Here is a 25,018-nt window from a genome sequence, read left to right as displayed (position 1 = left end):
GAGGGTTCCTGGTTCGATCCCCAGCTTCTACCACCCTGGTCACGTCCATTGTGTCCTTGAGCAAGACACTTCACCCTTGCTCCTGATGGGTCATGATTAGCGATTGGCATGGCAGCTCCTGCCATCAGTGTGTGAATGTGTGTGTATGGGTGAATGTGGAAATAGTGTCAAAGCGGTTTGAGTACCTTGAAGGTGGAAAAGCGCTATACAAGTATAACCCTAGAAAAGTTGGTTTTGCATAATATTGCAAGACAAAACGCCAGATAATATGTCTGCTAATGGGGGCCATTTTGCGGTCCTCATACACACACCATATTAATACCCTGTCTATGGTAGCCGTAACGCTCCCACAATCCATCAAGTGGTGCGGCTTCATAGCTGACCTAAGTCATACTAAAACATTTTGACAGATTTTTGAGCGCCGTGTGTAATGTTCTATATTCTCAATGGAACATTTAAAGTTTTGGTGTTGTTTACTGGCCTCATCTTGCAGTCTACACGTATCTCTTATGTGTGACTGCCATCTACTGGTCACACTTATCGTTACATCATGTACAAAATGAAATAGCTTTGAGGTCGGTAAGCACAACCAGAATGATTCCGTACATTAGGCGCACCGGTTTATAAGACGCACTGTAGATTTTCAATCAATCAATCAATCAATGTTTATTTATATAGCCCTAAATCACAAGTGTCTCAAAGGGCTGCACAAGCCACAACGACATCCTCGGTACAGAGCCCACATAAGGGCAAGGAAAAACTCACCCCAGCGGGACGTCGATGTGAATGACTATGAGAAACCTTGGAGAAACCTCTAGGGGAGACCGAATGCAATGGATGTCGAGTGGGTCTGACATAATATTGTGAGAGTCCAGTCCATAGTGGATCCAACATAATAGTAAGATTTTTGAGAAAATTAAAAGATATTATGTGCGCCTCATAGTCCGAAAAATGCGGTATATTAAGTTTAGCACTTTTAATAATAAAGAATGTAATAGTAAAGTCTATTTTCCCTTCTGTGGTGTCATCAATACAAAAGTGGTGGTTATGATTGAGAAAAAACGCTTGTTAAGAAAGCGTCTGAGAGTGTATCTCCGACTGTGTCCCTCCTTCTCCACCACCAGGCATTTCAATATCGTAACTTTCAGCTACAGTTTGATTGCAAACCCCACAATAAACACAAATGACAATAACACAATGACGTTGCCGCAACACAACTTTAGGCCAAAAGACGCGACCGACATAACGAAAGTGACAGCGGTGCAAGTTACCACGAAGTAACCGACTCTCGGAAAACAAGGAGAAGTCATTTGATGAAAAATAAATTAATACAAGAGATGGATGAAGTAGGCTATGGAAATCAGGAAGGGAGGGGCCAACGTCATCAACATGGATGAGGGGACATGCATGCTTCTGCACACCTGGGACGCTGTCCGTCATCAGCGACGCGAGGGCGGAGAACAGATACAGGGAACTTCATTTAGCAGGTAAATTGACTCTCAAAATGTTGGCTACTGTAGTTTTGTCTAAAATTGCTTGAATGTCTAAAATGTGAGCAGAAAGTGTTTCCTCTTGTTAATTCAACCTAAAGTGTTGGTTTATTCAAATAAGATGTGAATGCATTGGCCATTAATTGTTGTTTACTTGCTTGTTGGTATCCATAATTCCATTCATCCATCCATTTTCTACCGCTTATTCCCTTTGGGGTCGCGGGGGGCGCTGGAGCCTATCTCAGCTACAATCGGGCGGAAGGCGGGGTACACCCTGGACAAGTCGCCACCTCATCGCAGGTATCCATAATTCATTTATACATAATACCATTACAAGAAATAAGAGGAATAGAGAAAACTTCCCCTGCTGTGTCCAGGCATCCAGTATTTATTTCACAGTCACACTGCTTGATTTGTTTTGCTAAAAAGTTACTGAATTGATTTCAACTCACTGTATCGTTTCGTATTGTATTGTTCCAAACATTATATATATTGTCCCTGAATCGTATCGGCAACCACAAATATCGAATGGAATCGTTAAACCCCTACAAAGTACCGTTTTGAAATAAGTTTTTTTTTTTTCTAATAGATGCTGCTTGTATGTCAAACCTGAACTAACCCCCAACGAGACAGCACAATACTGAAATATATGTGCGCCGTTCCACTAAATTGGTAAATAAAATAATAAAAATGTATAAATGCACAATTATAATTACCTGTTAAATACATTTGCAAATTGAGTTCTACAATAAAATCCATTTAATCTACTTTGGACACTTGCTTGACCCCACTTTTTAAAATTAGAAGTTACTATCATATTTAATCATTTACATTTTTCAGAAAGGCTTTTCGAAACAATTTAGGTAACATTTACATTTTTAAAGGGCATCTTTGATGAGTTTGTTCTACATTTAAAACCCTTCATTGTGGTCTAGATCAGGGGTTCTTAACCTTTTTGACTTCGGGGCCCAACTTTTGCACTCCAGAAGGGCCCCGGGTCCACTCAAATATTAACACTGAATTAGTCCTCTTCCTCTTTGTTGTACGGTAATCGTATTCAATAATTATACCTAACCTACTTACAGTTTGCAACCATGTCAGATTATTATCAAGGCTTAGGTCAGGCATATTAAGAAAATAAGTACTAACTAATAAAATTATATGCACGTACAACATTGAAGACCTTTAGCATATCACTTTGTGGAATTAGATTATGGAATGGATCAAGTAAATAAATCAGTGTACTAATATGATCCAATTTAAGAAACTGTTCAAACTCAGTGTTTACAAAGTACAAAGAAGCAATTGCTATGTAATGGAAAAGGGGTAGGATTAAATAAGATCTGCTTCTTCCTACTCCTTTTCAAACATGTTAAAAAGAGAAACTGGAAATTGTTATGTATCATGTTGTAATTGTATGTATGTTTGAGATAAACTCAAACCATAACCATAAAAACTGATGAAAAATGCATCACATACAGTGCTAAAATAAATACATGCAAACTAAATTAAGAGATAATAATAATATTAATACCGGTAATACAAATGCTTAATTAAACTGTCAATAAAATTTAAATGCAAATGAAAGTACAGCTTCTCCACTTTTAGTAATCATTTTGCACTTAAACTTTTCGATTACTTTAAATCCTGACTTCTTCTATTTGTTTTATATTCTCATTACTGCCAAAAGTGGTGGAAAAGTGTATTACAACTGAGTACCGCTGCGACCCATACGGACCACCGCTGAGAAACATATTTTTTGACGGATCTCAAGGGGGCGCTCGTGGCCCAACACTGGTCTGGATAATATGTACTAGGTATGTTTAGGTGTAAATTGTGTGTGAATTTTTGTCCAAAGTCACATTTATAAGCAGTTTTATGAGTCTGTCTGCAAGATAATAATAGTAATAACAATACATTTGATTTTGTAGCGCCTTTCAGGAAACTCAAGGTCGCTTTACAACAATATAAAATGCAATAAAACCAAGGCATATAAATAAACAACACAATAGAATAAATATAGGGCAAGAGTAAGATGTTTGATCCTGGAGGCGTTCTGAGATTGCAATTTAAACGATGCCCCACCCTCCCCAAAAATATAATTTATCTTTTGAAAAGGTTTAAATATATATCTTTATGTCATCATCGCTATTTTTCATCCATAAACGGTCGAAAATAAACATCGTAAATATGATAGATTCACCCGGTTACATCGTTATGTACACCTGCACAGTGTCCGACTGATACACGCCTGCCCCAAAAATGCTGTTTTTGCAGCATTTATGGCATTGCATGTTGCACGTCGGTGTTATTATGAGCATGCCAAGATTAGATACAAAAAACTCTCTTAATCCTACCTTATTTTGTTTCCTGATAAACTGAAACAGAGGAGGAAGAGCTCTTCCCTCCTGGCTGAGAGCTTGACTCAATGTCTAAATTGTCTAAAGTGCTTCCATCTCATGGTGACGTTACAACGTAGCCAGTTGCAAAACCCTGCGAATAGAGGCATCCAAAACAACACAAAAGCTCAAGCCAAAATGCATTAATCTGACGATTTGACGTTTTGTTATTGTTTACATGAATATCCAACTTTGTATGGTTTATAAGTTAGAAAACACAAAATTCATCATAGGTTCCCTTTAAAACATTTCCTCTCTCCAAAAATGTTTGCAAAATTACTTCCACAGGCATCATGAGAGAGGTGGGGCAGGGGTGTTGGGTTGGGTGTCCCCACATCTGCAGCCCCTTCCATGGTTTCTCATTGTTCCCATTGGGTTGAGTTTTATTCTTGCCCTGATGTGGGATCAGAGCCTAGGATGTCATTGTGGTTTGTGCAGCCCTTTGAGGCATTTGTGATTCAGGGCAGTATAAATAAACTTTGATTGATTGATGGTCCCAAGGCGGCCCCGCCTTAAACACAGACCTCGCACTGTGCATAGGGCCCAGCGATCAGTGGTGGGCCCCGTTTGGTGTGAAGAAGTGATGTAAAATATCAATTAATAAATGACAGGGCACTTCATATGCAATATTACTGCAAAATTATTGCTAGCCGCTTCCTGCTCTGTCACTGATAAGGCGAAAATTGCAGTAATCTTGTGGCACACAGAATTAGTGCTCGCTTTGCAAGGCAGAGGGTACTGGGTTAGAATCCTACTCGGAGTTGAAGTAGCAAGTTCTAGATTGTATTATTAGTATTATTTTAAGAACAATTTATTTTCCATAAATTCGGTTTAATACATAACATGCGTCAAATTAAAGTTTGATCAAAAAAATTACAAAAATTGTTTCACATAAATACATTTTAAAAATTGTGGTAAAAAATGTAATAGGGAAAGCGATTGGGGGCAGTTTTCAAAATAAAATGTTACTTTGGGTGACCCTGCCTGGTCCACAGAAAGTTGTATCATTCAGATGCTTTGCAGGCCATGGGAAGGCCAAAAGTTAGTAAGTCATTTATTTCCGTGTGTATAAAAGTCTCAGCACAGTCCTGTTACCTAAATTATTTTTCATGTGAATTGCTTGTCAATGTATTTGATGGATCACTGTAAAGTGTTGAGCACCAACATGCTATAAGCATAAATGTCACTTTGCTATGGTTCTCAGTTTGCTGGTTCTATGCTAAAAACTCACTCCTGTTATGCAAATTTGATTGAAACTTTTATTAGTAGATTGCACAGTGAAGTACATATTCCGTACAATTGACCACTAAATGGGAACACCCAAATAGGTTTTTCAACTTGTTTAAGTCGGGGTCTACTTAAATTGATACATGATACAGATATATACTATCAAATATATACTAACATCATAATACAGTCATGACACAATATAATCATCAGAGTATATACATTGAATTATTTACATTATTTACATTATTTACAATCCGGGGTGTGGGATATGGAGGGGGTAGGTTTGGTTGGTATCAACACTTCAGTCATCAACAATCAGCATCAACAATTGCATCATCAGAGAAATGGATACTGAAACAGTGTAGGACTGACTTGGTAGGATTTGGTAGGAAATGACAAAGGGGTTATCTTCGGCACAAAAATAAAGTTGCCTGAGATGGACCAATACCTATTTTGGGTAGATTTACAGATGACAAAATCACAAAATTGAACAAGTTCATTTTGAGAGAGTAACAACAAGCAAATAGCACAATGGCTGATGGTTAATGAATGTGTAGTAAAGGGAAATAACGTGTGTCCATTGTGGCTTATCTTTGATAAAACCTGTTATGACTATTTCTAATTTATTGGCAAAAAACAAATTGTTTCAATTTCTACACAATTCTCAGGGTTTCTTAATACATTTTTATTTAGGATTTCAAGAACTATTCATCTGTTCAGCGAGAAAATCCGATCATAACTCATAGCAAAACCCTTATAATTCCATAAACGTTTATCCTTGTTAACCGCGCACTAGAGGAGTGTTGTCATGTTGTGTTAAGTGGCTTATTAACCTCTAAATGAACCATAACTTGGACTCATTATTGTTTATTTGATTTATGAAGAGAAATAGCACATGCATAGCGCTTCTATTTAAACTAAGCGCAGGCGTGCACAAGTGTCTGTCCTTGGGGATGGCTGAGAAAGGTTGCTCGGAAGAGACCTCGCCCTGCAAGTTGAATGATAATGACAAGTGCATTAGCAGGCAGTCGCCTGGTTGTTTACTAGGCTGAAGGTAATGGGGAAATCAATGGTTCACAGTTAACACATCATTACTAACCAACACAGCTCAGCGATAAATACATTGTCCAGAAGTAGAGTTCATTTATCTTGCGAGCTGATCAAGTCTGCAGCAAACAACAATAATCTGTCAGAGAATGAATCTAAACGTATTGGACAAGGTTTGCTTTAACAGTGCAAGGTGTAACATTGACCAGCTGATTGGTTCTCTATTATGGGGTTCAATACGCCTGTAGGCCTCAATTGAATCCAACGTTTCAGCCAATTAGTCGATGAGAGATACTCAACCTGTAACTTTTTCCAGCCATGCATATAGAACTTGCTGTCTGAGCTTTTGTATTGTACACATTTTCCATAAGCTCACATTCGAGGTATGTAACAAGACCAAAATAATCAAGGTTATTTTTATTATCACATGCTCAACAAGTACGTTGTTTTTTGTTTTATTTAACAAATAATTAAAAACCACACACACACACAATATACTTTCTTGGGCAGAAGAAACATTAAGTATTGTTCTGTATCTATTAGTGTTGTCCCGATACCAATATTTTAGTACCAGTACCGGTACCAAAATGTAATTCGATAATTTTCGGTACTTTTCTAAATAAGGGGGACCACAAAACATGGCATTATTGGCTTTATTTTAACAAAAACTCTTACGGTACATTAAACATATGTTTCTTATTGCAATTGAAGAACAATTTTGTCCTTAAATAAAATAGTGAACATACAAGACAACTTGTCTTTTATTAGTAAGTAAGCAAACAAAGGCTCCTAATTTTTCTGCTGACATATGAAGTCACATATTGTGTCATTTATCATTCTATTATTTTGTCAAAATTATGAGGGACAAGTTGTAAAAATGGATTATTAATCTACTTGTTCATTTACTGTTGATATCTGCTTATTTTCTCTTTTAACATGTTCTATCTACACTTCTGTTAAAATTTAATAATCACTTATTCTTCTGTTGTTTGGATGCTTTACATTAGTTTTGGATGATACCACAGATTTAGGTATCAATCCGATACCAAGTAGTTACAGGATCATACATTGGTCATATTCAAAGTCCTCATGTGTCCAGGAACATATTTCCTGAGTTTATAAACATAATATGATTTTTTTTAAAGGAAATAAGATTTTGTGATGCTAAAAAATATCGATTTAATCATAGTAGTATCGACTAGATACACTATTGTACTTGGTATCATTACAGTGGATGCAGGGCCGGCCCGTGGCATAGGCCGTATAGGCAAATGCTAAGGGCGCCGTCCATCAGGGGGCGCCACGCCAGTGCCACAAATGTTGGAGAAAAAAAAAAAAAGTTGGTACTATTATTTCTAAATACAAAAAATAATCCCACGTTAATTAAAATGCAAAGTAAAGCCTATATAATAGAAATATTATTTGTTACAACATTACGGCCCCCCGCCCCCTTCCTTCCCGTATCATGACTCTTTTTGGACGTCACCACATCAAAAAATCAACACAAGATGTCAAAACGGCCAAAACTGTCAGGTGCCCAGGGAAGAAAAAAGAGAAAAGAAGAGGAGGAGAAACGAGAAAAAGACAAGAGGTAGCATAGGTAACGTTAGCCTACATGAAATTATTTGTCTGTTACAGAATGTGATAGTAACCTGGCTTTTTAGCATTAAGCTAATGTTACATGATTCGGCAATTGCTAATCAATAAATAGCTAGTTCTGTTTTAACGTCGGGTTAATATTGTGGAGGGGGCTAAATTGTTATGGAAAATAATAATGTAACGTTAGGTAATTACAGTACTCCCACCTTACATTCCTTGTATTAGATCTTTTAAGCAGGTGTTTTTTGTTTACATTGTTATTGCCTTCTGGTTAGCTAATGTTTGCCCTGCAGGTAATAGTCACTTTTCCACCCCTTTATATATTAGGTATAGTTGTAAGCCTAGTTGTTAAAGTGCACATCATTAATGTAAATTAAGCAATATGTATGTAAAAAATATTGTATTTCATATATTCATTTTTTATTTTTTGCATTCATTTATTTATTCATATTTTTTTTTATCTTGTTAACTATTCTGATTGTTAATTTGCTTTATTTAAGTAAAAAAAAAAAAGGTCAAAGACAAAGCTATTCGGTTTCTTGTGAGTATATACACTTCACTGTCGATGTGGGGGGGCGCCACCTAAAATCTTGCCTAGGGCGCCAGATTGGTTAGGGCCGGGCCTGAGTGGATGTCAGGTGTAGTTCCACCCATGGCATTTATTTACATTCAGGGTGCGAGCTTGCTGTTTGTGGTTAGCTATTGTATCCTCCTACGGTGTGTAGTGAGGCATGTTTAGCTATTCCTCATCCTTCAGGGATGATACTTGTAAAAGTTACGGTGATTTTATCAAAGTGCGGTTATTAATCACAGTTTTACGATACTAAAATTTGACACAGTAATAATAACCGTCGAGAATTTCATATTTTTATAGAGTTGCAACGATTAATCAATTAATTTTGATTAGAAAATTGTTAATTTGCATTGCAATGCTTCAATTATTTGTTTAATAAGTTTACTTAATACAAATGTATTTAATCCAGACCACATTGACTTCCCAGAACTCAAAATACGTGAACATTGTTTCCGCAGGACTGCTCCAATAGCGTGCACATGAGAGCGGTGCACCTGTGGTGATGTAGGTCGTTTTGCGAGTGATGTGGCCTGTGTGTGTGATGTGTTGGAAACAGGGGAGTAATGAGAGCGATGGCTCAAAGAAGAGAGTGAAAGAGAGCAAAGGGCCCAAAGTCAGAGAGTTCCTTATTCAACCACGTTTGTGTTTAGATTGTAGTTGATATTGGTGTAGAGCTGACATACATAACGATATTTATAATATTTTGCTGTTCTAATGTATATTAATTGTCATGACCTGCCAAAATTAGTAAATTATTTCCCTGTGTTTTGTGTTTATTTCTGTCATCGCTCCTTCCTCCCTGTTTATTCCACTTCCTGTACGCTTCGTCTGCAGTCTGTTTTGAGCGCTAATTAACACACCTGTCTCTGTTTGGTAATCAGGAGACTCCCCTGTGGACAATTACTGATTAGAGGGTTATATTTGCCCTGGTGTAGTTCGTGTTTTGCATTTGTTGTCCTGCTTATTGCTATTTTTTTTGCATTTTCTCCTGTGGTTGTCTGCCCGTCCCAGGCCGGCGCTCTTTGTTTTTGATACCGTTTGGTACTTTGGACCTTCTGCTTGCACACCGCCTGCCTTCTCTGCATTCGGGCATCACACCGACAACCGCAACCTCGCACCATCGTGACATAAATAACGCAAAAAAGGAATTAATTATTTCATTCAATATTTTTTATTTATAATTAAAAAATAAAGTGGTCCCATTAACTGTGAATCCTTATCTCTCACCCTCGCTACTGGATTTTTAAAGATGATGAGGTCATCTTTCATGTGAGACATCTTAACACGGACAGTATGGCTGAAATGGCAATTGTTTGTTTTGCGACGTAACCGCAGTGTCCCACAAATTGCCAATTTCACCAATCTGCCTGCTAATGTTTGGATTTGAATTGTAAATGTTTGCGAGTTGAACATAAATAGACTCCTGAGCCCTCAGACCTGACTGCTCTATGCAAAGGACACAAACAATAGGTATTATAGTTTTCACAAACCTGGGCAAATGAAAATTCATCCCTCATTATTCATGACATCAAACAAATCGAGCTGGGGCCCAAAGCAGGCTAATTTGCAGCTGAATGTGGGAGGCTGCTGAGACAGAGGCCTGTTTAGCATGTGTATGTGTAGCAGAGGTGGCGGAGGGATGGAGGAGGAGTGGGTACCAGTGGGCCACAGCTGGTGTGTCACAGTCCCAACCTTCTACCTGCTGCTATCGCAACTGACACACGGAGGCCTAACTAGGGACTAATCCCGCTGACGTTGTACTCCGTCCATCAACCGCTTCTTCTGGTTTATCAATCTCAACCAAACTTGTCAGCTGTTCATCCCTAGTTCTTGTACAGACCACAGTTATACCTGACCTCAGAAAGCACGTGTTAGGCCTGTAAAGCAGCGGTCTGGACCAAGGCAGTAAATGGTAGCTGATACACTGATTTACATGCACAGCTGTCCATCTTCCAGTCCTCGGATGTCCCTCTCCTTACCCCCAAGTTAGTCGTGTGCAGAGATGTCAGCATGCATCACTTTCCCCTCAAGGTGCTTTCGGAATTTTCCGTGTATGAGTATTTTTGTGCAGCTCTGGGAAACCAGTTGTGTGTGTTTATTCTACCTGGTTTACCTGCTCCAGGAGCGCAGGCTGCCAGCAACGGCAACATCAGTCCCGGTTTACGTTGTCAGTCTGCAATTGCATGCTGTGTGCACATCGTTTGTTCCATCTCTCTCAGGCAACGTCTGACCAGTTGTGCATGATGACTACTTGTGTTCATGTCCAGATTTACCTGCAGCTGAGCAGTCACTGGACTGAGAGAGAGATCAGCATCCACTGTCTCTCAACCACAGACTTTTTTGTTCAATCAAGCATATAACTGCCAGAGAATATCCGAAATCCATTTCAAAATCAATTTTCTCCCAATGTATTTTTTTTACTTAGTCGTCCCTCGTGAAGTAGGATTATTATGAAAAAATTCAAATATTTTCATAGCGCATAATACATGATTTGACCTTCCAATGACCTTTATGACCTTTTTTTTAAACATTATTAGAGCCCTCTAAACAAGCTTCTGTGACAAAAATCAATGTCCTCCACTGAAATGAATTGAAATGGATGTAATTGGTGCTTGGCCCATGCAAAACAACACTATTTTGACACGGTACGAGCCTTTTTTAAAGTTAAAGTTAAAGTTAAAGTACCACTGATAGTCACACACACCCTAGGTGTGGTGAAATTACCCTCTGCATTTGACCCATCCCCTTGTTCCACCCCCTGGGAGGGGAGGGGAGCAGTGAGCAGCAGCGGTGGCCGCGCTCGGGAATCATTTTGGTGATTTAACCCCCAATTCCAACCCTTGATGCTGAGTGCCAAACAAGGAGGTAATGGGTCCCATTTTTATAGTCTTTGGTATGACTCGGCCGGGGTTTGAACTCACGACCTACCGATCTTTTAAAGAGAAAACCAAACGTTTTGATAATAAATATTGTATAAAAACAATACAATCAAATTAATACTCACAACGACAGTAGTTTTTTTAAGTAAAATAATAATATTGTACGTGCAGCATTTACTTTGGGGTGTACACTTGTACGCTATCTCCTTCCAGCTGCTTCTCTGACAAACACACCATCAGCAGCTTCTCCATATTTTCATGGGTAAATGTCCGCCATTTAGATATCATCTTTAGTATGGTGCAGAATAGCAAAGCTAGAATTGCTTCACCAATTTGGCGACACACTCGGTTTTTGATTATTTATTTGCTTAATTCAGTTAATATCATCGACCTTTTCTTCTCAGCAATCTCCTCCACACTCACTTTCTTCTTATATCTAGAAAGGTATGTCCATTTCTAGATACATGTTAATGTTAGCAACTATGAATTTGAGGACCAGTCATAGACAATTTAAAGTGAAAAGCTAATTTTATTTTCACTCGCATACAAAACATTCTAACTTGGATTGCTTCCCTGGCTTCGAGACTCTCTCGAAGGACATTGCGGCGAAGACACAACAAACTCCCTTCTTGTCTCTCATGGACACACACCTGTTGTTGTTGACTTTGGACTGACTGGCAAGAACACCAAGGCCGCGGAACAGAGACACGCAGCTTACACACACACATGGATCCACAAAAAATGTACGCCACACACACATACCCCACCGCCCATCCAACGTCCTTGACGTGAATCCCTTAGGGGTGATGGACGGCTGAGCAGCGCCTGAAAAGCTACAGCCTACCACCGTAGCCCCCACTCCCTCCCCTCTGTTGCAAGTCTTGAGTTGTATGTTGCAATATGTATATGTGCTTTGCTATGGAGTTTGTATTCCCACTCCAGATTGGGGCCCCTTAGGAGCCCAGTCTAGATTGTATTTTTTTACTCATCCTCCCCCAGCGTTTACTTTTTTCCCATCTTTTACAAGGTGCCTTGTGGCGACCCATCAGCATTCTTGTTCTGTAACCCTGTACACTGTTTGTTTGTCTAATCTTGAACGGGTTTGTGCCGAAAACAAAGTTGTGTTGTATTTGTGCAATACAACCTACCTACCTACCTACCTACTAGGGCTGCAAATCCTTGGGTGTCCCACGATTCGATTCAATATCGATTCTTGGGGTCACGATTCCATTATAAATCGTTTTTTTCCGATTCAAAACAATTCTCCATTCATTCAATACATAGGATTTCAACAGCTAGGATCTACCCCAGTCTGCTGACATGCAAACAGAGTAGTAGATTTTTGTAAAAAGCTTTTTTAATTCTAAAGGACAATGTTTTATCAACTGATTGCAATAATGTACATTTGTTTTAATTATTAAATGAACCAAAAATATTATTTTATCTTTGTGAAAATATTGGACACAGTGTGTTGTCAAGCTTGTCGTGTTTGTGTCTCCCCTCAATTGCTCTGTTTATTGCTGTTCTGAGTGTTGCTGGGTCGAGTTTGGTTTTGGAATTGGATTGCATTGTTATGGTATTGCTGTGTATTGTTTTGTTGGATTGATTAATTAAAAAAAAAAAAAAAAAACATTTTTGTAAAATGAGAATCGATACAACTTGAGAATGGCGATTTGAATTCGAATCAATTTTTTCCCACACCCCTACTACCTACCTACTTAGGACCAAATGTTTTGGTTGGATCTTAACAGGGTTCACTTTGGCATTTCCTATGCCAACAAATGATGTCCAATTCAAATAATGAAAAATTCAAATAAACCAATGTTTTTTGTTTGTTTTTTACATTCCCTTTCATGAAACAAAAATAGCAATGACCAAAACATATACTGACTCATGTACGGCTGTCTTGAACTAAGGATTTTCATCGTCAAATCTGATTCGTTAGATAAGTAGATCAATTATTAGTTTGTATGTGGGCTATACCGAGGATGTCGTTGTGGCTTGTGCAGCCCTTTGAGACACTTGTGATTTAGGGCTATATAAATAAACATTGATTGATTGATTGATTGATTGTCATTTTTTATATATTTAAAAGAAAAATACAGAAAATGGGGATCAATATGAATAAACAGATATTACCTATGATTTGTTTCCACATCAAAGAAAAAGGCTAACAGACTCAAACACAAGGTAAAGATTTGATTGTTGACTGAGGTCCTCAGATTGCCTACACCAGGGTTGGCTTCGACTCTGGCGGAGCGCCAAAAAGACAATCAAACTTGACTATCTAGACAGGGAAAAAAATCAGAACATGGTTCCTGCAGGTGAGCCTGAGGAAGGATCATTACTGTGGTCAGATGTGAGCAATAAGGGAGCCCTGTAGCCCAAGCAAACTAGACAAAGGCGGCCTTTGGAACCACGGGGGGTGCCTCTGGTAGTCAACTCACCTCCCTCCCATGAATTGAATCGCAGGGTCTAATTGTTGAATAATTGACTACTAACCTAATTTCGGTTTTGCATAACGCAACTTTTTTTTGGGACCATAACCAAATGTCAACTGCAGAGTGTGTTGATTCTCGGGAAGATATTACAGCATTTTCAGTAATTTTCCACTTAAACTCTTTTGGTGATGTACCCCCAGTAATCCTTAATCCTCACGCCAATGATCAGAACTAACTGCCTTACCTCATATAAAGGAGTCAACAGTAGGTGTCGGAGAGGTAGAGTAATAATTATTGGTTAGTTGAAAAATCTTCCAGACAGAATTTCCCAGTTTTCGTTGGAAAAAAAAGTCACTGATTTGCAGCTGCACAAGGCTGACCACATAAAAAAATAAAAACGGAACGGAATAAATTGTCCCCACTACCATGACCCATTGTTGTTCCTCTTGTCCCTGTTGAGCGCATTATAAGCTGTGAAGCTTCACTTGATGATTGCGGTTGGCATCCCTGCACCTTTGTGCCTCGCTCTATGAAAATTTGTGCTGTACAGTGAACCGCATTCCTGGAAGTCAAACAAGTGTCTGCTATGTCGTATCTTTTTGACCTGTTGCCTATGACCTGCTAGGGAAAATAGCTGAATAGAGTCCTCGTGATCAAGGACATTGAATGTAGAAGAAATACAATAATATTCCAGAGACGTGTAAGCCTTGACTTGCCAGTAAAGTCTGGCTTTGGATCAGAATTTACACAGTCAAACTTTCCCAACCAGTTTTTCTTGCCCCCGCCTCCTGTTGTTCCCAATGGAAGATGTTAATTATTTGAAAACAGTGATGGGAAGTGTGTCAGTTTGAGAGGCCAAAGATGAGTTGTTGGTTTGAAAACATTGGAATCTGGTCCAGATTGACATAGTGGCCCACACCGGAGAGATTTCAATGAAAATACCCAAAACGGTATGTTTTGAATATTGTTTTGAATCTTCTGTATTGTAACAATACACTCACCTGTCAAGAGATTACTTTACAATAGGTCGGTCCGAACACTGTCGGAGAAGTATTTATTTAACATTTTTTTATTTTATTTTATTACATTATTTTATTTTTTTGTCATAAAAAAATACAATCATGTGTGCTTACGGACTGTATCCCTGCAGACTGTATTGATTTATATTGATATATAATGTAGGAACCAGAAATATTAATAACAGAAAGAAACAACCCAATGAGTGTGAATGAGTATAAATGGGGGAGGGAGGTTTTTTGGGTTGGTGCACTAATTGTAAGTGTATCTTGTGTTTTTATGTTGATTTAATAAAAATAAAAAATAAAAATAAATTAAAATTAAAACTTTTTTTTTTTTTTTTTTTCTTGTGCGGCCCGGTACCAATCGATCCACGGACCAGTACCGGGCTGCAGCCCGGTGGTTGGGGACCATTGGATTAAAGTAAAGTGTTTTATTTTCCTATATGCAAACACAGTGTTATTGTTCCAAATGTGTGTAATGTGCTGGCCACAATATTATATATAATTGTTAAATAAAACCTCTGTCTTGTTTTTAATGAATACTTATGCCAAGTATGCTACTGTATTTTAATGTCGGTCATTATGGTGGTACTTGGTGAAAGAAGTTTGAGAACCACTGCTCTATATGATCAAATTGAGATTGTGATCATACAGAAAATATATTTATAACAGTTTAATGAACAAATATTAATGTTTTAATCAATTATTTGTTGTGTGTTTGTTTTTTGCATCAAAACAAGTGAGGCCTACCCTAACTGCACATACTTTGTTTTTCTTGTAGTACAGAACCGAGAGCTGTATCTAATATTTAACTGCACTCATGCTATACAAATAATAATTTAAGGCACAGGTTTCAAACTCAATGCCTGAGGGACATATCCGGTTAGACACATGTTTTTAATGTACTGTACATAATAAAATAGTTGTTCTTTTAATTTTTGACAAGAAACGTACCGTATCCAATTGCAGATCTTTTAAAATTAAATCATGCGACAAGATATTCCAACCGTTGTTTCATTTACAAAAATAAATATTCAAATATCCCCTTGTCCCCTTGACTTAAGCTTTCAAAGCAAATTATCCATCAATATGTTAGTAAAAAAAAAATAACAAACACAATTTCTTAATTGTTATACAATTTATACAAATTGTATAACGAGGTTAATTTATGCTTATATATAACTAATAATAATTATTATTATATTATATGCGTATATTCACTGTTTCAAACGGCCCTCGGAGAGCAGCCATAAATGCGATGTGGTATTTTTTTTAAATGACACTCATGGCTAAAGGAAACACATCAGTTTGCAGTTCTAAATCTGTGCAAATATTAGAGGTACGATACATATTTTTGAATTAAAATAATTAATATGGGGACAGAGAAAGTAGCATTAATATTGATGTTCTTACAGGATTGTGTATATTGTGCATGGGTATATAATATTTTGGCTATTGTAACATACCTTTTTTTAGTCTTTTTTTCACTGGGTTATTGCTTGCACTGCTTGAGCATCCCAGAATTCCCCTTTCAGCAGTACTGAGGTCACCAGCAATGAAATCCAAAGATTGGCTCCAGTTGGTAAACACAAGTTCAAGTAGCAGAGCCCTCTCCCAGAATTTGATTTCACACTTACAGCAATCTCATAACCCATTTTGTTATCTCTTGATGAAAAAAAACTCTACATATTTGAACTCCTCTTCAGTGGTGAAAAGCATCCACTTTTATCATTCCAGTCCCAACAGAATGCCGGGATCAAGATACTCAAGCTTGCTACATGTTAGAGCATTTTGTTCCCCCATTCCTGCTGCTTCTTAGCATGATATTCACATGTGTAAATACTATTTATTATTTCAGATTCGGCTGCAGTGAGTGAAAACAGGATAGGATATTTTTAATTTGATGTCTGAAAGGAAAGGCCTTGAATGAACTGCACTCGTTGGTTAAGCTACCTGCTATGCAAGCATTGTGGTGTGTTCTTCTTTGTTGTCGTTTTTAAATCAAACTCAACCTCAGGCACGCAACAATGCCAGTGTGTCTGCATCATAACCGCCTCCTTATAACTCTGCATCCTGTCAGACTTGGATGACATCACTTCATGTCACATCATGCATGCCTGATGGAGATAAGGCAGGCTAAACCATATTGGCCCTAATGTTATATGTGGATATGGCATTACCCTTATAAGTAAAGTGAAGGTTTTGTAATTATACATCCAACAGTTGTCAACAGCCTAAGAAATACTGTACATAAGCAATAATTATTTTTCATTATCTGAATTGACACATTTGCATATCTTTTTTGCCATACAGCAATTAATAGAGTTAGATCTGAGTTATCTGATTATTCATTAGTGATTGTGAAATTATATGCATAAAATAAAACAAATTCTGGTTATTTTATGTCACAAATAGTAAATACAATGCCGACAGATTGTTTTTATTTGGGTTAGATGTTTTGGTCAAAATTGCTACAGTAATTAGGTAATTAAAAAGCCTATATTTGGATTTAAAAACTAAACACACAACATTATTCTGCCATATTGATGCTTTAGTTTATCAGCAATGCAGGAGAAAGTATTGTATCTGCAGATTAATTCTTAGAAAAGAACACAGACTGACAATCATAATACCGTTTTATTCTCCAAAGAAAACTGAAACATAAAACAAATAAATGCAGCACTTGAATAATAATGTATATTTTTTAAAGAATTAACATTTTTGGGCACAAAAAGTGGCCACTGAATGTAATAAGTATTTAATCAGTATAGAGGCAAATGAGTGAGGTTATACTATGATATATAATTATACTTTGAAAAAATATCCCCAAATCTTATAAGAAATCACTGAAAATCATAATTAAAAAATATACAGACAGGTTAAAAAAAAAAAATGTATTTCAGTTATTAATTTTAACAAATTAAACGAATTGTATAGTAGTACTCCATTGTGAATTGCATGGATAAACATATAACGGAATTAGGTCCTAATAATTGTTCTGGAGCTTAGTTGTGATTGGAAAAAAAATCTTAAAAATTCTCAAAGTGAAATGTTAAGGAAAAACACATTGCATTTTTTTTTTTTTCAATTTAATTTATTAAAAAAGACAACAACCACATATCGGATAGGGGTAGAAATCTTGTCCCGTTTGACAATGTGACGTATAAACAAGCACGTACAACACCGTAATGTGAAATATCATACTTTACACATTTTTACATAGATCAAGTCTATACATTTTCTCTCTGTAGAAATAATTCCATAAATAAACTGGGCGCTGCTGGTTGGTTCTTTAAGAACAGCGTGCCTCGGCAAGAAAGTGCAAAATTAAGTACAGTGTGTTCAAGAGTGAGGCAAGGATCTGTGTTTTAAATGAAGTAAAGGAAATACATTTTATTCATAAAATATTCATCAGGCAGACAGTTTTTGTTTTTTTTGCAAATGTTTTCCTTAAAGTGCAAACAGTAATTGTCAGGGAAGTGTGACTGTAGTGAATTATGTAAATTTCATTAATCAATTAAGAAAAATAATAATTAAACAAAAATCATTTTATGTACCAGTTTTTTTTTAATCTGAGTAAACCATAGTGGTACATTAAAAACAGAGGCCTTTTTTTTATTGCTGCAAAATAAAAATACATGTAAATAAGTACTAATATACTGTCACTTTCTTATTGAAACAACTTTGACATTTTGCAATGTTAACAAGTTTTCAACTTGCTTATGGTTTCATACAGTCGCCATCGTCTCTTGAATGTTTGATTCATAGGAACGGGGTGTCCAAACTAAAATTGTGTAAAAGGAAGGATAAAGACAATCTAAAATATGCAAATAATCAACCTGCATGTTTTTTTTTGTTTTTTTTTGCGTGTGCCAAAATGGTTTAAAAAACGTATTTTGTTTTTGTAGTACAAAACTACAGTTTGTACTCTTTATGTGCCATTTTGCGTTGTTTATTTTTTATGTAATTTCTACAATGTGAGATGGGCCAATAAAAAACTAACCCTGGACTCCCCTGCTTTAGCATATAGTTTTTTAAATAAACATGGCAATATTAGGACAGGGGCGAGAGAAGTATCAATATATGGTGGAATTGTACATTAAAAAAAATTGTCAAATTGTCTTAGTCGTTATTCTTGCTGGACTCGGGCTCACTTTGGTCGTCCGTGAAGCAGACGTCCACGTCGCTGTCGTTATCGCTCTTCGGTTCCGCGCCTTCAAACAAACTCGCTTTGTCGTCCAACTTCCGGACGGTCTGACCCGGATGTCTGGACTTGACGTGCCTCTCCAGGTCCCGCCTCCGCACCAGAACCTTGCCGCAGAAGTCGCACCTGTACGGGGTGTTGCCCTCCGCATGGAGTCGGATGTGCTTGTTCAGGTTGCTGGGGTCCCCGAAGGGTCGGAAGCACACTTTACACTTGAGCGGCTTGTAGCCCGTGTGAGTCCTCATGTGGATTTTCAGGCCGTATTTCCGGGAGTACAGCTTACCGCAATACAGACACAAGTGGCCCTTTTTGGGTTTGCCGGAGCCGGCGTTGCCGTTGCTGCTCGCCGGCAAAGGGTCCAGTCTGGCGCGGTTCTTTTCCGCGGCTATTTCGGAGAGCTGCTGCGTGTGCATGGCTATCTCCCGGTCGATGTTGGTGATGGCGCCCAGGTCTTGGCTGATGGGGGGCGCTCCGAAGTAGGACATGGAGTCTGGGTACTTGAGGAGGTTGCTAAAATGGAATTTAAGAGGGTAATACGGGGAACTGTACAGCAGCTCCCCGTTGTAGACCGTGAAGGGCATAAGAGGGATGTTGCAGTCGCCGCCATAAGTCTTGACACCGTCGAGGTGAGGCAGGGAGAAGCGTTCAAAATGGAGTCCTGGGGGCACGTGGGAGTAGCGGGAAGGGGACAGACCGGCCTGCACGCGACTCTCAACGTGCTTGAAAGCGGAGGTTTCCTCCACGTGAGGCAAGAGAGGAAAGCCCCGCATGGCGTTGGCGCAAGGCATGATGGGAGCGTCCATAATGGCGGGGCCGCACTTGGCTGAGGGGTTCCCGCTTCCGTTCGGCTTCATGTTCCCGATGAGTTTACCGAATCCCAGCCCGGCCATCTTGGAGCCGGCGTCGTCACCCATTGGGCCTTTCGCCACGCCCGTGGGCTTGAAGGCGGAGCGCACACCCGGGTGGAAGCCCATGGAGGTCAGCACCGACGACGCCGAGCCGAGGCCGAGCATGTGTGCGTGGTTCCGGGACGAGGTGACGCTCATGTCCAGGGCTCGGTCCTGCTCCTCGGCGCTGCTTCTCTTGGCCAGCCCGGCTTTGCCCAGGAAAGGTGAGGACAAATGCCGCCTGTTGGAGTCTGAGATGTTGTGCGAGGTCCTCGGCGAGGAGGACGTGTTGGGGATGTCCCCAGACTTCGGGGACCGGCTGAAGGTTTCCGTGCCGCGGGCCTGCTCGCTATTCACGAAGCCTCGGCCGTTGCTGAGGGCGCAGTGGAAGTGGACGTGAGCTTTGAGGGTGTTGGGGTACTTGAAGATTCTCCAGCAGTACCAGCAGATGTAACGCTCCTCACCTGCACAAGTCAGAAAGACCCAGGTCAGTGACGGATGCACAAAGATCGTTGGGTCTGACTGAGTTCGTGACTATTTTGCAAATCAATACAGCCCAAAGTGATTGGTATAAATCTCTTAAATGTCTGATAGTGCCAGGATGACGTAAACGTGAGTTTGAAACCATGCATAATTAAGGACAATAGAAGACAGAAATTGCAAGAAAACAAGATCATGATGAATAAATGGAATGCTGGCAATAATCAAAAATGTATAAATTATTAATATAATATAATGGCTTAATATGCTATCATATCCTCTTATCAAAATACGATTTTTAAAAATGTGTACGTTATAATTATTTGGTACACTCTAATAATTGACCATGGATTTCACAGCATTAAAAATAATTATTTCACAGCAAAATACTATAATCAAAATTTACTGTAACCTTGCAACACATTACTGAAAAAAATGACAATGCCCTTATATTTTACAGCATTTAAATTCACATTATGTTACTCATGCATGAAAGCAAGGCATCTATTAGCCAGCAATTTACTGTGAATTTACAATGAAATGTTTTTACAGTGTATACAGTATAAATGTAGACTTCTGGCCTCCTAGAGGCCAATTTCAAAATGTCTTAAAAATGTTCTTGTTTTTTGACTGTATTTTTGGAAAATGTGTACATGTTGCCATTGGAAAAATATGAACTGACTGTAATAAATCCCATTCATATATTTCATTCAAAATATATGTTGATACATTGTATGGGTCATTTTGTCCATTGTTTATTTTACAGGTGTTAAACTCAAGGCCCTGGGGCCACATCTTAATTAAGCACATCATCTTTGATACTAAATGTATTTGTTATTTCATGTTTGACAGAAAAATAGCATGTAAGTGCATGTCTTTGAAATGTAATGTTACATGTTTAAATGAAAAGAAATACTTAAAAATCGGCTTGTTACTCTGATTTATGATTTCAAAGCAAGTTATTCATCGAGTTTTTTTATGCGTGAAAAAATATGAATCAAATGCATAATAATAGTGAAATAATATGAGGCAAATATACATTAAAAATAAATTATATTCACTGTTGAACTGCAATGTGGCCCTCAATGAAAACGAATTGCCCAGTATACAAATAAACAACAAATATTAAGCTGCGAACCACTAAATAAATCTAAAAAATTAAATATAGTTAAAAGTTGTATTTTAATTCAAAAAGTGAAACTCTTACTTCTTATAGATTGGGGACACATGTTAATTATAATTATGCAATTTGAATTTTATAGTTAATAGAAAAACGAATTCAGTGTCTCACTAAAAATTTAAAATTTTACTGATGAGCTGCAAAAACGTCCTTTAATTGGTCTCCTAATTGAACTCTTGAATTAAAAAAAAAACTTGTTTCACAGTTGATCGACTATAATTTTACTTCGATGCAAATGTGCAGAGTGTGTAAGTGTATTCATTATTTACATGCATTTTTAAATGTAACAGGTACGGCGACCTGTGCAGAAAGAAGCCATTTAACCAGCTTTTTGAAACGGCCTTACGCTCCCAATAGTTTCAAAGGGTGACAGCCAGGGTGAGTCATGTTTTAATGACTCCCAGGCGGGCGTTCAGAGGTTGATATAGATGTAATGATTTTGTAATCCTCACCCGGGCCATTGTTAATGATTCTCATCAAAAGCGCAAAACGCCCAGCCCAATCTGGCGCCCCGAGAGCGATGCATTGAAGACTCTACTTTCCTCCTCTCGCCGTGGAAGTCACAGCAGCTGTGGCTTGAAATCGCAAGTCTGCAGAAACAATGAGGCCGACCCATCTGTTGACGCCTAATAATGGGCCGCGGCGTATGTCCAGGAGCGTACACACGGTGCGCTGGGCCGGGGAATCAGGGCAATATACACTCCACATAAAAGTCAGCATTCATTAGGCCACAATACCTTAACGCACCCACCTAATTTACCGTGAAGCACTCGTTTTTTGTAATTTATTTGCTTTTGAATGCATGAATATTAATGGCCTGGTGACATTCGTTAACCTCCATATAAATCAACAGCCTCTTCTTTTAGGGACTCCTCTCGGGGTGATTAGGATGGCGTTTTGTTTATTTTTAATCCAAATTTCAAGTTCTGTAATTAATATATTTTACTTTGATATAGTTTTGATGTTTAAGAAACAAAAAAACAATTATCCATGGTCAATTAAATAATGTGTATCTAATTATAGGTATATTTGTGTGTGTTAAGGATTTGCTTTTCGTTTCTAAACGGATTAACTCTTGCTGTGAGATTACAAGCATTTAGGATAATCCCCAAGCACCAGCGTCATTATCCCCAAATAGGGTTTATTTTTAATAAGAACGAATCATTGTTGTACAATTTTTTTATTATTATTATTGCATGTGCGTGTTTGCAGCATTTTTCGTTTTTATTTTAATTTTATTTTTTGTGTCCTTTTATGTGATTGCAGTATTTTTAATTGGCAGCATGTTGTGCGTGTGTGTGTTTAAATGTGTGGACTGTTGCCTCATGTGGGCCATTGTATCGAATCTATAAAGGTAAAAAAAAAAAAAAAACATTTTTACGAAATAACTTAACTTCGTTATATCGATTTTTTTTGTCTGCCGAGGGAAAATAGTATGTCATTGATTTCCATCCCAGGAAAGAGGCCGATATTGGCATCCTTTAACCATGCAGTGATCCATCAATCACTTTACAAATTGTTTAACTTGGTCATTTAATGGTATTTATTTTTAATTTGTCATTTTTTTTTCGGTCTGCTCATGTCTCACCTTTCTCGTCATGCGTGGGGGTGGCCGTGGTGGGGATGTCGTACCACTGAGCCAATGCATTAGAATACCAAACACTGAGCTCCTCTCCGGCTGGGATTTCTCTCATCACTCGGTAAAAAATCTTCACAAAAAAAACAAAGAATATACGTTTTTTGAAAGTGTCCACGCACAAGTGGGTGCTTATAATATTCACAAACACAGCGGGTCACGTGACGGGGGAATATTTACCTGTCCGCCAGGTAGTTCCGACACAGCCTCCAAGTTTTGTTCTTGACTGTTTCTGGCGGCTCGGATGAGTCCGATCCAGTCCGGCACCGGACAACCCGACTCGTCCACAAACTCCTCCCGCACCAAACGAATCTAAATGACACAAATTCATATTTTAATGACACAGGGGAAAAAAATAATCTCAATGATTTTATTCGTTTCTATAAACCACATCCTCACTTCTAGGCGTGCATGCTGGCACCTGAAGGCGCATAAGCACAACTGCGCGCTTAATGCGTCTTTATCCGCTCTGCTGATAATTTACTAAAGTGAATGACACACGGGCCTAATTGACTTGATATGGGAAACGAATTTGAGGAGTGTCAAAGCGTTTCTAAACTGTTCAAGGACATTAAAGATCCAAGCGTGACATTTGACACGGAGATTGCACCTGATGATCGCCCGCAGCCCGGGGGCCACGCATTTAGATGCATCAATCACCGCCGCTGACAGCCGCCACAATAACAGGGTGAGCCTCTAAATGCATTTATGGTGGGAAATTGTTTATTATCGTTTATCTATGATAATGATAATATACATAATTATTTTTTTAAATGATTTAAATATTGAAACCCTGCAGCTGGATATTTTGTTTTCTCACCCCGAGTCTGCAGTGACATCTTTCGGAGGCCACATTCCATTAAAATGAAACATCGGGATAACAGGCCCGCCAGGCGGGGGAAATGTGAGGCGTTTGAGGGCATGGGAGCTGCTTGCCCATTAGGACGGTTAAGTAGAAGCCCAGACTGACAAGTTGGTCACTTATTGGGCTCAATTATTTCTAGCCTGACAGCACAAACCCATTAATAAGGCAGGCGGGATCCGATTGAGCTTGACAGTGCTACTTTTTTTTTCAAAATAATAAACAAATTCCTCATGCATAATTTTGTGTTATAGTTGTTAAGAATGTCGGGGGGAAATGCATAATGTAAGAATAATAAGGAAAAAAAAGTTATCCATACAATTTAAAAAGTTACCTTCTTCTTGGGCCCAAAATCTTTGCGGTCCGACACGTACTTCCCCAATTTAAAGACGCCCGGCATCGGTCCTATCCGGAGCCCGGCTGGGATTCCGCAGTCTGCAACCAGACTGACGGCGGTGGACGCCCGGGTGGCTTGCATGGCGTGGGGTGAGATCAGAACCATGAAGGCTGATGGAAGCCAAGAGAGGGGAGAGAGAGAGAGAGTGCGGCGGGGAAAGTTGACGCGGGCTGCACGAGGAGGAGGACTAATGGCCGATATCCGCCCTCAAAGTGACGCGGTGGCGTTCTGCACCCCGCTTTTCTAGTGATGGGTGCAGGCAAGGTGACCCCCCCCCCACGCACACACCCCCGCCTCCTCTTCCCTATAGGGATGCAAGTGCACTGCAAGGTGGCTCAGATGGAGAGTCGTGCGTGTGCGTGTGCGTGTGCGTGTGAGTGTGAGAGAGTTGCAGCTGTGAGGACAGTGGAGAACACACCGGCCTGCTCACATGGAGACTTTCCCTCACCCCCGCCGCATAATGAATGGCTCCGAACCGGTCATGAGAACAAAAGCGCCCGGCGACCTTCCCATCCCCAAAATCCAATTTGTCAAGGGCCGAGAAAAGAGGGCGCAGAATCAAAGGTCCAGTGCGACCATTAATCCTCAGCATGTGGCTTTGTCCTGCAGACAGTTCCGATATTTTAACTGACAAATCCACTGTATAATTTCTCCATAAATCGCCATCCTTTTCCACGCTTCCCCATTCAAGCCA

General features: G+C 38.9%; 1 protein-coding gene across 1 annotated transcript; it reads right to left on the bottom strand.

The window, feature by feature from the left end:
- Window positions 1-18,533: 18,533 nt before the first annotated feature.
- prdm13 (PR domain containing 13) lies at window positions 18,534-24,517 on the bottom strand. Its single transcript, XM_061949502.2, has 4 exons — window positions 24,262-24,517; window positions 23,246-23,377; window positions 23,018-23,138; window positions 18,534-20,233 (listed from the first exon to the last, which is right to left on the bottom strand). The coding sequence occupies exons 1-4, from the start codon at window positions 24,427-24,429 to the stop codon at window positions 18,801-18,803; spliced, it is 1,854 nt and encodes a 617-aa protein (XP_061805486.1). The 5' UTR covers window positions 24,430-24,517; the 3' UTR covers window positions 18,534-18,800.
- Window positions 24,518-25,018: the final 501 nt, after the last annotated feature.

This window comes from Nerophis lumbriciformis, linkage group LG04 (genome assembly GCF_033978685.3).
Source record: "Nerophis lumbriciformis linkage group LG04, RoL_Nlum_v2.1, whole genome shotgun sequence".
In the NCBI taxonomy this organism is placed as follows: domain Eukaryota; kingdom Metazoa; phylum Chordata; class Actinopteri; order Syngnathiformes; family Syngnathidae; genus Nerophis; species Nerophis lumbriciformis.
The sequence above is the reverse complement of the archived record's forward strand: the minus strand, read 5'-3'. Positions and strand labels throughout refer to the sequence as shown.